This window comes from Saccostrea cucullata, unplaced genomic scaffold (genome assembly GCF_032062105.1).
Source record: "Saccostrea cucullata isolate Sc308-1 unplaced genomic scaffold, CSIRO_AGI_Scuc_v1 ctg3159, whole genome shotgun sequence".
NCBI classification, from domain to species: Eukaryota; Metazoa; Mollusca; class Bivalvia; order Ostreida; family Ostreidae; genus Saccostrea; species Saccostrea cuccullata.
In genome coordinates this window covers 74,057-87,581 of record NW_026929999.1, presented here as the reverse complement: position 1 = coordinate 87,581, position 13,525 = coordinate 74,057, and the positions used below count along the sequence as shown (strand labels likewise).

General features: G+C 31.2%; 1 protein-coding gene and 1 long non-coding RNA gene across 2 annotated transcripts; both read left to right on the top strand.

The window, feature by feature from the left end:
• The first annotated feature begins 8,715 nt into the window (after positions 1–8,715).
• On the top strand, positions 8,716–9,545 carry LOC134282710 (uncharacterized). Its single transcript, XR_009995340.1, has 3 exons — positions 8,716–8,940; positions 9,231–9,295; positions 9,416–9,545. It is a non-coding gene; the product is annotated as an uncharacterized LOC134282710 (long non-coding RNA).
• Positions 9,546–10,848: 1,303 nt separating this feature from the next.
• On the top strand, positions 10,849–12,203 carry LOC134282708 (uncharacterized). Its single transcript, XM_062765115.1, has 3 exons — positions 10,849–10,948; positions 11,138–11,284; positions 11,888–12,203. Exons 1-3 carry the CDS (start codon positions 10,849–10,851, stop codon positions 12,079–12,081), a joined length of 441 nt encoding a protein of 146 aa, XP_062621099.1. The 3' UTR covers positions 12,082–12,203.
• The last annotated feature ends 1,322 nt before the right edge of the window (positions 12,204–13,525 follow it).

Here is a 13,525-nt window from a genome sequence, read left to right as displayed (position 1 = left end):
TGTTAAATGTTGATTTTTATATTTTTGTTGCCATGGCAACAGTTCCACTTTATCAAGGAAAATTGCAAAATCTTCTTTTTTACCCATATTTTCACTTTTATGATAATGGAAAATTAAAAGTGTAAATAATATATGCATATATTATACTAATTCAGATCATTTTTTTTTTGTTTGATAATTTATAAAATAAATGAATTTTTTCAATGAAAATAAAATTCGAGGTGAAATATGAAATACGTTAAATTTAGCGTCTTTTATTCAAAAAATGGGACGGGCAATATTTTTGAAAATCATTTTAAATGATGAAGCTAATCTTCCTGAATAAATTTATATTAAGCATGTGTGCATATTTAAAAAAATATGACTTTGAGGGATACGCAAACCTTACCTTAAGTTAAGTTAGATCGGGGTCATAGGATAAACCGTAACCTGAAATCAAAAATTAAAATAACACCTAAAATAAAGAAATTATACAAATTTTATCTAAATTATACCTTCAGTGTATTAAACTAAAGTAGAAAAATATTCAAAAAGTAGTTGAATTGCATTAAATTATAAAATATAACTAGCGTGGGCTAAAGTACTCTATCGTACTAGCGTACTCTGCTTAGTAGGACCGGAACACAACACCTGGAAAATCTGTAGGGTGTATCAAGTATCTAGGAGGAGTAAGTATTTCCTGTGGACATAACACTGTTAGCTTAACGTATCGATAAGGAAAACGATTATAAATGACTGCCGTCATGAGAAAAGGGCCATTATCTTTTGACGTCACAATGCTCAGAAAACGACGTCAAAGTCGCGGTATTGTAAACACGGAAGTAATTTTGTTGACTGCATTCTGTGAACAAGAAATAAATACGAATTTCAAAGTGTATCAAAAATTTGAAATTTGATGCGGACATATTTAATAGGTATATGATATTATTTACTATTTAGTACGTAAATTTATTCATAATTTTGTTTAAGTATTTAACTTGTTGATATACGGAACATTGGACATGCACATTGCTAAGAACAGCGATTAAAACGATGTCTATGCATGACTAAATTAAAGCTGCTGCATATTTTTTCTCTGAGCAATTTACAAATGCTGAAATTTGAATTAATGATAAGAAGTCTTAATATTAACATATATATTCTCTATACATATACGTATATATATATATTTTTTCAGAGAGAGAAAGAAAGAGCGAGTGAGAGATCTAAGCACATATAGTAATTACCGTACTTATAAGCGCTACTTATATACCATAATTAAAAATGTATTTAGCCATTTTAATTTTAATCCATAATAATCTTACTGATGTACCCCGATAGCCAGCCTTCGATGAACTGTCGATTTTAAAGTGTGTAAAAAAAAAGGGGGGGGGGGTAAAAAGACAAACCAAATAAATTTCCGAATTAAAAGATCGGTTAAAGTTCAAGGTAAAAACATAATCACTCTTTGATTGAATAAAAATACTGGGAAACCTTTTACATCAACAATAATTTTTTAAAATAAATTAACCGTAAGAGAACATGCTAAGGGGGAAAAAATACGGAGGATGGGGATGCCACGAAAATTTTGCTAAAAAAATTGTTTCAAAAACAAATTTATAATGATCAAATAAATACATTCAAAGGAATTGTATTTTAAAAATTACTCTTGTTTTCAAATTTCTAAAATTATTCCGATGAAATGATTGAATGAAATCCCACTCGAACCTGTATTGCAATATGTTAAGAAATTGAATACAGCTATCGTAGACTTTTCCCAAAAGCATTATACCCAATGTTGGTGGAATTAACAATATTGCATCGTCAGTGATATTATGAATGAGAATATTTATAAACCATGAGAAAAAAATATATAGATTACAGTAAGCGAAAAGACGTACGAATTTCTTGCTTATGTCAGATATATGGGTACATGTATTGAGAATACATTACTATAGATAGAGCAAAAAGTATAAGTGACAAGTGGTTATGGGTGTAATTTCCAAAAGTTATGAAAATGTGTGTAAAATATATTTCACTGACTATTGAATTCATGATATGAAATAAATAAGTCACGTTCTGCGTTGAAATCTTCAAATCTGATACATGTATCAAAATATCCCGCATATCTCTGTCGACATTAATTTCTTAAAGTTTCGTTGAAATCGAGATAAGACTTACTAGTACATGTATATCATAATCCTACATGTAACATGACTCTACGGAAAGGAAGAATTCCTATTAATTATTAATAAACAAACAAAAATATTATTTTTCTACTTTTAAAGAAAATATTGGCCATTACAGTCCACGCAAGTAGCAACGGGGGGGGGGGGCTACATTGAAAGTCCGCCACTCCCCCTCCACACACACATACCACACATACACACTTTTTGTTGCGGCATAGTCAAATTCGTGCAGTACGAAAAAATAAGGCAGTGTGTTATGTTTGATTAAAAAAAAATGATTCTGAAAGAAGCTTGAACCTAACCCCCCCTCCCTCCCCAACGAGAAATTGGATTCGAGTTTCGACAACCCTCCTCCCCCATTTTTTGGTCGAGTAGTTTTTTTTCCGGCTGCCCCCCCCCCCTTTATTTCAAATGAGTTGTGAGGGGACAGGCGAAGATACGAATCAAATGTGTGGGTTTTTTTGGTATGTTTTGAAGTAATAACTAGGAAAACAATGGTTTGCATAAATATTTTAAGCGAAAGAGAGTCAAATTAGAGCGGTATATTATTACTTAATTAAAAGCATCGCCTCATACAAAAAGCATGAACGTGTGCTGAACGTAATATTTCATTACTGGATAAGACTATCGCATCGAAATGTGAAAAACCTATAAGGTGTCAAGTTAATTAGCCATTTTTACGGAGGAAAATGAATAGATGACCTTTCATGGACGCATGGAGCATTTTTTTTTTTTTTTTTTGCTTGTCAAGGAATATTTGGTGGTTGAAAGTACCCACAACTGAAAAACATATAGCCCCCCCCCCCCTGCACACCCACACCTACATATGTAATATGGCTTCCTACGGGCCTGTCGTTCTTGCGTAAAAAATACTAGTATTTATTCAGTTTCATACGGAAGCCCATTAGTGCAAACTAAAAATATATAAAGAAAAACGGAATTAATATATAAAGGAAAACCAAAAATATATAAAGAAAAACCAAAAATATATAAAGAAAAACCAAAAATATATAAAGAAAAACCAAAAATATATGAAGAAAAACGAAATTAATATATAAAGAAAAACGAAATTAATATAAAGAAAACGGAATTAATATATAAAGAAAAACGAAATTATTACATAAAGAAAAACGAAATTGTTAAAAGTAGAAAAACTTCAACTAAAATACGGAATTTATTGAGGTGCACAGTAAGGGTCTGAACCCATAAATCATTAGTGCACCGCGTCTGATAGACCTGATTTTGTTTCAACAATAAACAAGCGTGGTGTTTGCCTTTACATTCACCTTTTCCTATATCGAAAACACATCCATTACAATACATGAATGGGGAGAATTTAATCTTTGATATCTAATTGCACAACTATTTAAGAAAACATGAACTTTAAGATTCTGTTGTTTACAACATTTAACATTCAGGAATCCCTTATCCATTATTCAACTATCGCACAATATATTCATTAAAAATGTTGTAAAATAATACGTTATCGATCGGACTTGGGTTTGTTTGACATTTTTAAAAAAAATTGTTTAAAGAGAACAGGTGCAAAAAGTAAAACAAGTCAAAGTGGTTACAAGTAGATTTTTATGATTGTTTACTATTAATATTAGAAATAAAGCAAATCACCTTCAGTTGATTCTTTGATCTTATCAACGCATAATTAGAGGTGATGTACTGGCTACTAAGTACTTGCTCTCACATATTATAAATGTCCAACTCTCAATATGTACTATTTATGAGTCAGTGGTACTATAGTTCTTGCTCTCATATATTTTAAATGACAAACTCTCAATTTGTGTATTTATAAGTCGGTGACAATGCACACACTTGTAAATAACAAATCCCACAAAGTAATGAAATCATTTTTCTTATAGTTTCAACAATCTAAGATTTATGGGTACACAGATTCGGACGCTAGGTTTAGTTCGTGGGAATCCAGTAATACGATACGCAAGGTCGTGACCTTCTAGCTGAGCTCTAATGGGCTTCTACAAAGTCCAATAGTGCAAACCAGAAATAAATAAAGAAAAAACGAAATTATTAAATAAAGAAAAAACGAAATTATTAAGTAAAGAAAAAACGAAATTATTAAGTAAAGGAAAAACGAAATTATTAAATGAAGAAAAACGAAATTATTAAATAAAGAAAAACAAAATCATTAAATAAAGAACAAGAGGCCCATGGGCCCAATCGCTCACCTGAGCACTGTGGCTAGGAAAAAGTATAGAAATTGGTTTATTATTAAAAAGTTTAAATCCAAAAGCAATCCAATGACCAATCATGGCTTTAGTACTATTTAGAACATACATTTTAAAAGAATGTTCCTATATATGTCTATGTAAAACTTTATTGGTCATTGTGGCTTCCCCCCCCCCATCCCAGGGTCATGATTTGTACAAACCTGAGACTGCACAAGCTGAGGATGCTTTCATATAAATATAACCAATTATGGCTTTGTAATTCATAAGAAAAAGATTTTTTTTTTTTAAAAATTCCTATATATTTCTATGTAAAACTTTGGTCGGCCATTGTGGCCCCGCCCTACCCCCGGGGGGCATGATTTGAACAAACTTAAATCTACACTACCTGAAGATGCTTCCATATAAATATGATCAATTATAACTTTGCTATTCTTGAGAAGAAGATTTTTAAAGAATTTTCCTATATATTTCTAAGTAAAACTTTGGTCGGCCATTGTGGCCCCGTCCTACCCCAGGGGGTCATGATTTGAACAAATTTGAATCTACACTACCTGAAGATGCTTCCATATAAAGATGATCAATTATAGCTTTGCTATTCTTGAGAAGAAGATTTTTAAAGAATTTTCCCATATATTTCTATGTAAAACTTTGGTCGGCCATTTTGGCCCCGCCCTACCCCAGGGGTCATAATTTTAACAAACTTAAATCTACACTACCTGAGGATGTTTCCACATAAGTTTCATCTTTCCTGACACAGTGGTTCTTGAGAAGATTTTTAAAACATACCATCAAATTTTCATTAATTCCCAATTATCTCCCCTTGAATGAGGGCGTGGCCCTTCATTTGAAGAAACTTGAATCCCCTTTACCCAGGGATGCTTTATGGCAAGTTTGGTTGAAATTGGCCCAGCGGTTGATGAGAAGAAGTCGAAAATGTGAAAAGTTTACAGACGGACAGACAGACGACAGACAAAATGTGATCAGAAAAGCTCAGGTGAGCTAAAAACGAAATTATTAAGTTAAGATAGCATCGTTGATAAGTTTAACAAAACAAAACGCGAGGATAAGGGTTCCAGTCACGCGTGGTTCATTCCACAGTGAGTGTGTCTTCAGCGCCAGACAGGGACATGCTGGACGAAGAATTTTAGAAATGTCCACAAGAAGAACAAAATGCCATTTTAGAAATGTGTTCTTGTATTGCTACGTCCTTATGAAATGAGGGGAATGTAGAAGTAAAAATAGTCACGAAGTAATCAAATCATCCTCGTTTTTGTTTCAACAACCCGTGATTTATGAATATACAGATGGGGCGCTAGGCTTATTCCGGAGGGAATTTTTTAATACGATAAGCAAGGTCTTGACCTTTCAGCGATTCAAGCGATTTGAATTGGATGTCATTGATTTCAATCAAGCAGAAACATCCACCCTCATGATCCTCTATGCATAATGCTACACATCAACAAATTACGTATACCGCTGAACAATTATTGACAATTTACTTCAAACATTAAATTGAAGTATTTGTTTCAGTTGATGTTTTCTCTTTCTCCCTCACTCTTCTTTTTATTTAATAATTACGTTTATCTTTATTAAATAACTTCGTTTTTCTTTATATATCAATTCTGTTTTTCTTTATATATTAATTCCGTTTTCTTTATAAATTAATTTCGTTTTTCTTTATATATTAATTTCGTTTTTCTTTATATTAATTCCGTTTTTCTTTATATATTAATTCCGTTTTTCTTTATACATTTTTGGTTTTCCTTTATATATTTTTGATTTTCCTTTATATATTTTTGGTTTTCCTTTATATATTTTTGGTTTTCCTTTATATATTAATTCCGTTTTTCTTTATATATTTTTTGTTTGCACTATTGGGCTTCCGTAGTTCCAAATAGATTTCGTCAAAATTTTAATGGAACTGTAATTTCGCATAGAAAAGTCTAGCTGCATATCTGTAGCGTTATGGTTTTACATACCGGTATTTGTCTTTGACCATGTTCAAAAACAAATAGGGCCTACATGTATGTAAAACCATAACGTTACAGATCTGCAGCTAAGAAAAGTCAAGCTTGGCGTTTATGTGTGCATATATAAGAAAGAGACAAGAACAGCACAATTCATATTCCCTTTTGATTATATCATACAATATACATAAATCTTTTTTTCAAATCATAGTAGCGGCCCTTGGAAAAAAATATAGTAATACAAATGTTGTGTTCAGGTTAAACAGGGTACAGGTGTCCCAAAATTAAAAAAAAATTAAGGTTCAGAAATATTTATAACTGATTTTAATTGTGGTATACTTTTAAAAAAGTAAGAATTTAAAAGACTGTTTCAATTTGAGGTATATATTCAAAGAAAGTTTCAACTTAAGGTACGGTACATGTATATAAACCATTCATAAGAGAATCCTTTACTAGTATTTGCCTATTTACTAATGTTTTTACTCCAAAACTAAGTGAAAAAATAAATTGTTTAAACAATGGAACCTTAGAGCTTTAAGAATTTTAAATAAAATATTCAAAAAAGTAAAAGTTTTAAAATCCTCTTGCATGGAAGTAGCGAACGTATAATATATTTTAATTCATGAATTTTTATAAACGGAATACACGTCTTTAAAAACAACTTTACATATCTTGGCGTATCTGATTTTTTCCAATTGAATTTTATCAATGATACAGAAAATACATGGTGTTTTTCATCCTATTGTAACAGTTATAGGGAATAAAGTTACGTGCGTGTGTGTTGGTTAGTGAATGCTGACTCATATGAATTTTTAATATCGGGATCGATGTGCTTTTCGCGAGGGGGTGCCCCGTTTTTCGCGCGGTGCCAATCTGCATGGGATTCTCTCTCTCTCGGTATATATTTCCTTTAATCTTTAAGTGTCCGAGTGCTTTATATATTTTATAAATTGAATTAGATTATTTTATATAAAAAGAATAATTTGTATGGATTTAAACAAATATTATTTCCCTACTGATTATGTTACATGTATAAACTATTCCTAGATTCTGTCTAGACCCCCCCCCCCTTTCTACGAAATAACTAGATCTGCTCTAAAATAGTATAAGCATAGTAATAACATGCGAAATTCCTTAGGAATATTTACATACTAGTCACTTTGAAGAAAACAACTTAAATACTTTCTCAAGTTTTTAATTCTCAAAACGATTGAGGTTATTTAAATAACGTAATTTTAAGAATTTCTGAAAAATGAATTAGACGCAGGCGACGTCATTACCTTTCAGTGAGTAACGTCAAAGTTGTTTTTTTTTTGAGCGCCTCACTAAAATGCTCATAAAATACTGAAAAAGTTAGATATTTTCAAAGTTTATGTATATTTGCATTCAGAAAGAGTCCGGCTATCAAAATTCACCTAAAAGTCAATTTATGAAAATTTGACCGTAAGGGCCCTTTTCTCGTGACGGCAGTCAAATAAATAAAATTTAGAATAAAAACAAAGGCGTAAAATTTGGTATGAAGAATATCAGTCTAAACCAAGAGTGTGGTGATCCAGAAAATTAAATAACAGCTTCATGCAATTGATCTACATTTATACACAGTTGGCTACAACAAAAATAATTTTGATTTAGATTGAAATGAAGACAAATTGTATACGCCTGCTTTAAACAATGTTTCCTGTGTTTCCATAGAAAACAAAATAAATCCTCATGAAACAAATTCTGGAATGAGACATTGATAAAAAGAGAAAAAAGTCGTGTTTAAAATTGAGTTAGTAAATGCAGGATTAAACAGATTTGAATGCAGATAACCAAAGACCTCAATATTTGAGTCTGAAAAACACCGCCTAAATTTCAGAGATTGTAATTTCCTGGTCTGTTCTGTCCTCTTTTCTTCTCTTCCTTTGATATATAAACCAATGTGGCGCTATAGTGAGACACGTACCAGGCTTAAACCTTAAATAGTGTTATTTATAGGGTAATGGATGTGGCAGTCTATCAGGTACAGGTGATGACATAGCTCATTTAATAAAGTGGCAGTAAAATATTTTTTTTTCTGTGATTCTTTATAAACTTTAATAGTAATACTGAACAGAGAAAGAGAGAGGCAGAGAGAGAGATAGAGGGAGAGAGACAGAGAATTTGAATCGTACATTAAATGAAAGCCATTCGTTTTTGAGTCACTAGATGTTATGTCAATGATTCATTGCCCCATTGCTAAATATATGTTACATTCATCGCCAGCTCTATTATGTTTCAATTATTGGAGTATTCTTGTTAATTTTAGTGATATTTTTTCCCGCTATGTCGTATAAATTTATTATGTCCTTATTTAATTTAATGAAAACAAGTGAGGAGTGCTATATTCATGATTTTCAATGTGCAATTGATATGGAATGTATGATATCTTTCTTGATGAATAAACATTTTGAAAATTCGTAGGAAATACAAAATAGGAGATCTACTTTCATTTAGGGGTTTGAATACTGCATAGAGAATGCATAAACCCAAGTCTTTAACGTCTCCAGAACGCAAATGCATTCAATATTCATTGTTAATTCTAAGTTCAGTGGTGTTGTCAAGTTGGAGTCAGAATTGTTCAAGGTAAGATTTTATTTTATTTTTTTATAACTTACGTCAATATCTTATTGAAAAATATCAAATATATAACGCATATATACAGTAAATCACGGTTATAACGAAGCCACTGGGACCTATGAAACTGTTTCGCTGTATCCCTTATTCGTTATATGCGTAATATCAATGTATAAGGATTTTTTATATAAGATCCAAGATCGTTTTATCCATAATCTTGCAATATCCGTGTTCGAATTAAAAAAAAAATTACTGTATAACTATTATTAATACATTTTTTATTTTTTTTTTATTTTTAGCAAAGAAGATCCGAATAAATGTTGCATGGGTTATTGGTATGACCCTAATTTTAACCAATGTTTAAGTAGGTCAATAAAATGAATTTTTTAGTATGTAAGATTGTTATCTTCAAATACAAACATGTACACTGCATAATTATATAATATATAGTAATAGATACATTTGGGGAACGTCTTCGCTTCAGAATGTCAAGATGGGTACTACGGTAGAAATTGTTCAATGGTATGTCCATATCCAAACTTTGGAGAGCTCTGCAGATTTAAATGTAACTGCACGTCAGCTTATTGTCATCCGACCAAGGGATGCTATCCCGAAGGCTCAGGTAAGCAAAAGATGAGTATTGAAATCCAATTATAAAAGAATAGCTGAAATGAAATTGTGATTTATTTTTAAGAGATTGTTATTTTTAGGTTATTAAAAGTTGTAATTATATACCCGGTTCTCACTTTTTTACTGTGTTTCCAAAACACTTGACAGGGATTTTTTTTTCAATTTACAAACAAATGAAAGAAAATACAAATATTGATTTTGATGCATTTTTTCTCTCATAACCGAAAATTTCTGGATGTATAGTTTTTCTTCTGACCGTCTGTCTGCCTGTCTATCAGTGAATCTTTCTGTTTCTCTGTCCGCAAAAACTCAAATACTGTCGATATTTGAGTAGATGGGGCCATGGATTTTATATATGAGTTGTATTTCTCATGAAAAGAAATTTCCTTGGGTTCAACTTAATTTGACCTCTTTACCTTGACCAAAGAATTTGACCGACTTTCACAAAACTACCAATTTTTCACGTGGCCATAAATTTCAAACAGTTGGTAGTAGGGCTTTCATACTATAGATGTGTATTCATTGTGGTAAGATCCTTTTATGGGTATAAATAATTTTGACCTTTTGACCTTGACCTCAACGTTTGACTAACATTTAAAGAATTTAAACCCATGGCAATAACTTTAGAACAGTTAGCATAAGGTCTCAAATATTAAACATATGTATTAATTCCGACAAGTCATTTCTTTGGATACCATACATTTTAACCTTTTGGTCTTGACATTTAAGTTAAACTTGCTTTTGAAAACTTAAAGCCCCGCCGTAAATTGTAGGAAACTAATATTGTTACAGTATCTATGCTGATTTGTATGTTTCCTTTTATTATTGATTTAATGCCAGTAATCCTTATCTTGATGCTGTTGTATAATTAGATCAGGAAGTGCTGCAACCACTATTGAATTAACGACCACTACATAGAAATAATTATTTCATTGGTGAACGTCATTTCAATAGTGGTTCAGCCTTTGTTTTGTTTGAAATGCATGATGGTGCTGTTGGTTATTGGTTTATACAAATGCTTATCCCTATGCCAACTACAATGTAGATGCTAATGCTTACTTTGCTTAATCTGATGCTGATTCCCTGTACTGTAATTTACCATATGGGAGCATCGATGTTTCATCAAAACCATCTCTGTGCGCAAAAAAGAGTACATTTTCCACCATGAACATATTTCTCAATTCCTTTCAGCAGGAAGAAGAGTTAGCACTAGGTAAGCTCTATGCTATCAATATTTCATAAATGGATTTCCTGGTCTTATATTCTGTGCTTTTTATGCGCTTTTTAATGCAGAATTATTCTTTTTTTACATTTATTTTATACAGAAACAAGGGTTCAAGGTGTTCGACTAATTATTGGTATAAAGAGGACAGTAATGAATGTGTTGGTAATTGATTGGATAAAACCTATATTTTTGATTAATTTACTCAAAACATGAAATGTGTCTCTTTTGTTAAATATATAAGGTATGATACGTTATTTGCGTACAATTTGCTGTTATATGCGTCCGTCTATTGCTTTATTTGGTTTAAATTACGAGTTAAAAGGAGTTTAGATTTTTTTTATTTTAATGAAGCGTGCAATCAAGGATATTTTGGTAACAACTGTACAGAGCTGTGTCCATTTCCATTTTACGGAGTAGTTTGTGTTAAAAAATGCAACTGCTCTGTAGACGACTGCCACTACGCTACAGGATGCCCAGTGCTACAAATTGAAACTAATGGTATGAGTAAACTAAGGTTAAGGTACTTGTTATTTGATGTTGAAAATATCTTATGCATGCATATAGAAATGATCAGAAAATGTTAGTAGATAAGCCTTATAGTCAATGCAATTAGAAATAATAAATGGATTTTCAAATGATATATTAACAAAAATATCCAACTCATTATTCCTTAAATAGTTTTCAAACTCAGAAACGACCAAATCTAAAGGAAGCTACCATTTTTATGACAAACTAATATGTTAATCGGGGATTTTTAACCTTACCCGAAATGTAAGAATTAGAAAAACAATATTCATTTATATCAAATGGAATTATAACATATTTTAAATTGTAAATAGATATTCAATACATGCAGTTATTAATTGTACGGCAGGATTTGCTTTATTTTTAATTCGTTATAAATATTGCAAAACCAGAGAACTTTCAAAACATGCATTTAAGACGTAAGTTATCTACTAAACACTATAGCTGAAGCATCATGTCACTTTGCTAGAAAAAAATCAAAATATCACTGTATTGTTCAAGAAAAGTAAAGCAAAAGTATAGCAAAATATCAAACATAAAAAGGAATTCCGAAGGTGTGGAATTATCATCTTGCAGGGACAACGTCTCCCAGTGAGAAACGTGACACTTTTAACCGGAAACGTCTAAATCTTCGCATAGGTGTGTTTGTCTACGGTGGTATTCTTATTGTTTTTGTTCTGCTCTTTCTTTTGATTGAATTGCGTCGAAGGACAAGACAAAGTGTCGTTGAACAACAAATATTTACTGAAAATGCACCAGCGTATGAGTAAATTCAAATCAATGAAGAGCATCCGTGTTAAAATATAATGTGACCCATGCAGAAAATAGCAAGAAAGGAATTAGAGAATTTGTTAATAATGATACGCGAAATTTCGAGAAAAAGGAGGTTAAAAAGATGACAAAAAAGAATTATTGTATCTGACTCCAGTTATTAGAAAAATACATTAAAAAAGTCTTACACAAACATGTTATTTGAATTCTAGAACAAAAATAAAATAGTCACTTAACCACTGATGTGTAGGTTAAACAAATGCCCAGAAAGTATTTTACAGACAAAACTATCTATGTTATAGCTATTTCAAGAAGGATATGAAGGTTTTCAATCTCAAATTCCATAGCCGATACAAAATAGGAGCAGAGCAAATACAGACCTCCGAAACATCAGAGGTGAGATCAGGCGCTCTGTAGGATTGAACATCCCTTGCTGTTCGGTCACACACGCTGTGTGCTAAATGATTTCAGGAAATCCTACAAATGCTTGAAAAAAAAAAACCTAGTGTTGTAAATAAGCTGCGTTGGGTGCATGTACAAAAATCGAAAGCATCGATTAATATTAATTTTTATTTTGCAATACAATTTTAATCAATTGACATATGTGTTTAAATATGAACATGTATCTTTAAAAATCAAAAGGAAATTATTGTACTTAGTAGAGATAATGTATGCAATCATATTCAACAGAGTGCCCTCGATTTAAAGAAAGCAGCAGCACTTTTCAAGTTAAGGAAAATATCCTTTGTCTATATTCAAAAAATGGTTCAGATCTATGCAGTGTATGCCCTCGCGAAAGTACGATTTTATTAGACATCTCGATGTAAAGAATCTTTTCGAAAATCATCAAATACAATAAATGCGAGATCAGATGACATGAAAGAATCAACCATTAATTATAACATATGCCTTTTGCTCCTTGCCATTGTCAGGCACTCGGAAAAAATCCGTAGAAAATTATGCATATACATTACGATCTACATGTCTCAATTATAGTTTAAAAAATTTAATAATACTTGTTGTATTCATTTGCTGACAAGGTCATATAAAATATACCGAAAAAGAATTCGTAAACCGTTGGCATTGATCGCAAGTCTTGGTATATAACTTTTTATCAACTTATTTGTCTCTTGTTATTAATAGAATTCCAAGTAACATACATCGAGAAATATTTTTGTTAAGGAAGTTACATGTATATTTTAGGAAAACTATTTAGTTTTAAATTATATTTAACATTGTCGAAAAAAGACACACATCCTGGTTTTTATTTAAATGTTTTAAATGCATATGATTTGAATATTTTTTATTTGTGTTCATAATTATTAATTACATAATATGTACTTATCAATGTGAAAAATAAAAGGAAATATTTCAACAAAGAAAAAAAAATGTAATTGTTCAGGAGATTAAATGAGCCACAAGATATGCAGAAACTCATGTTTG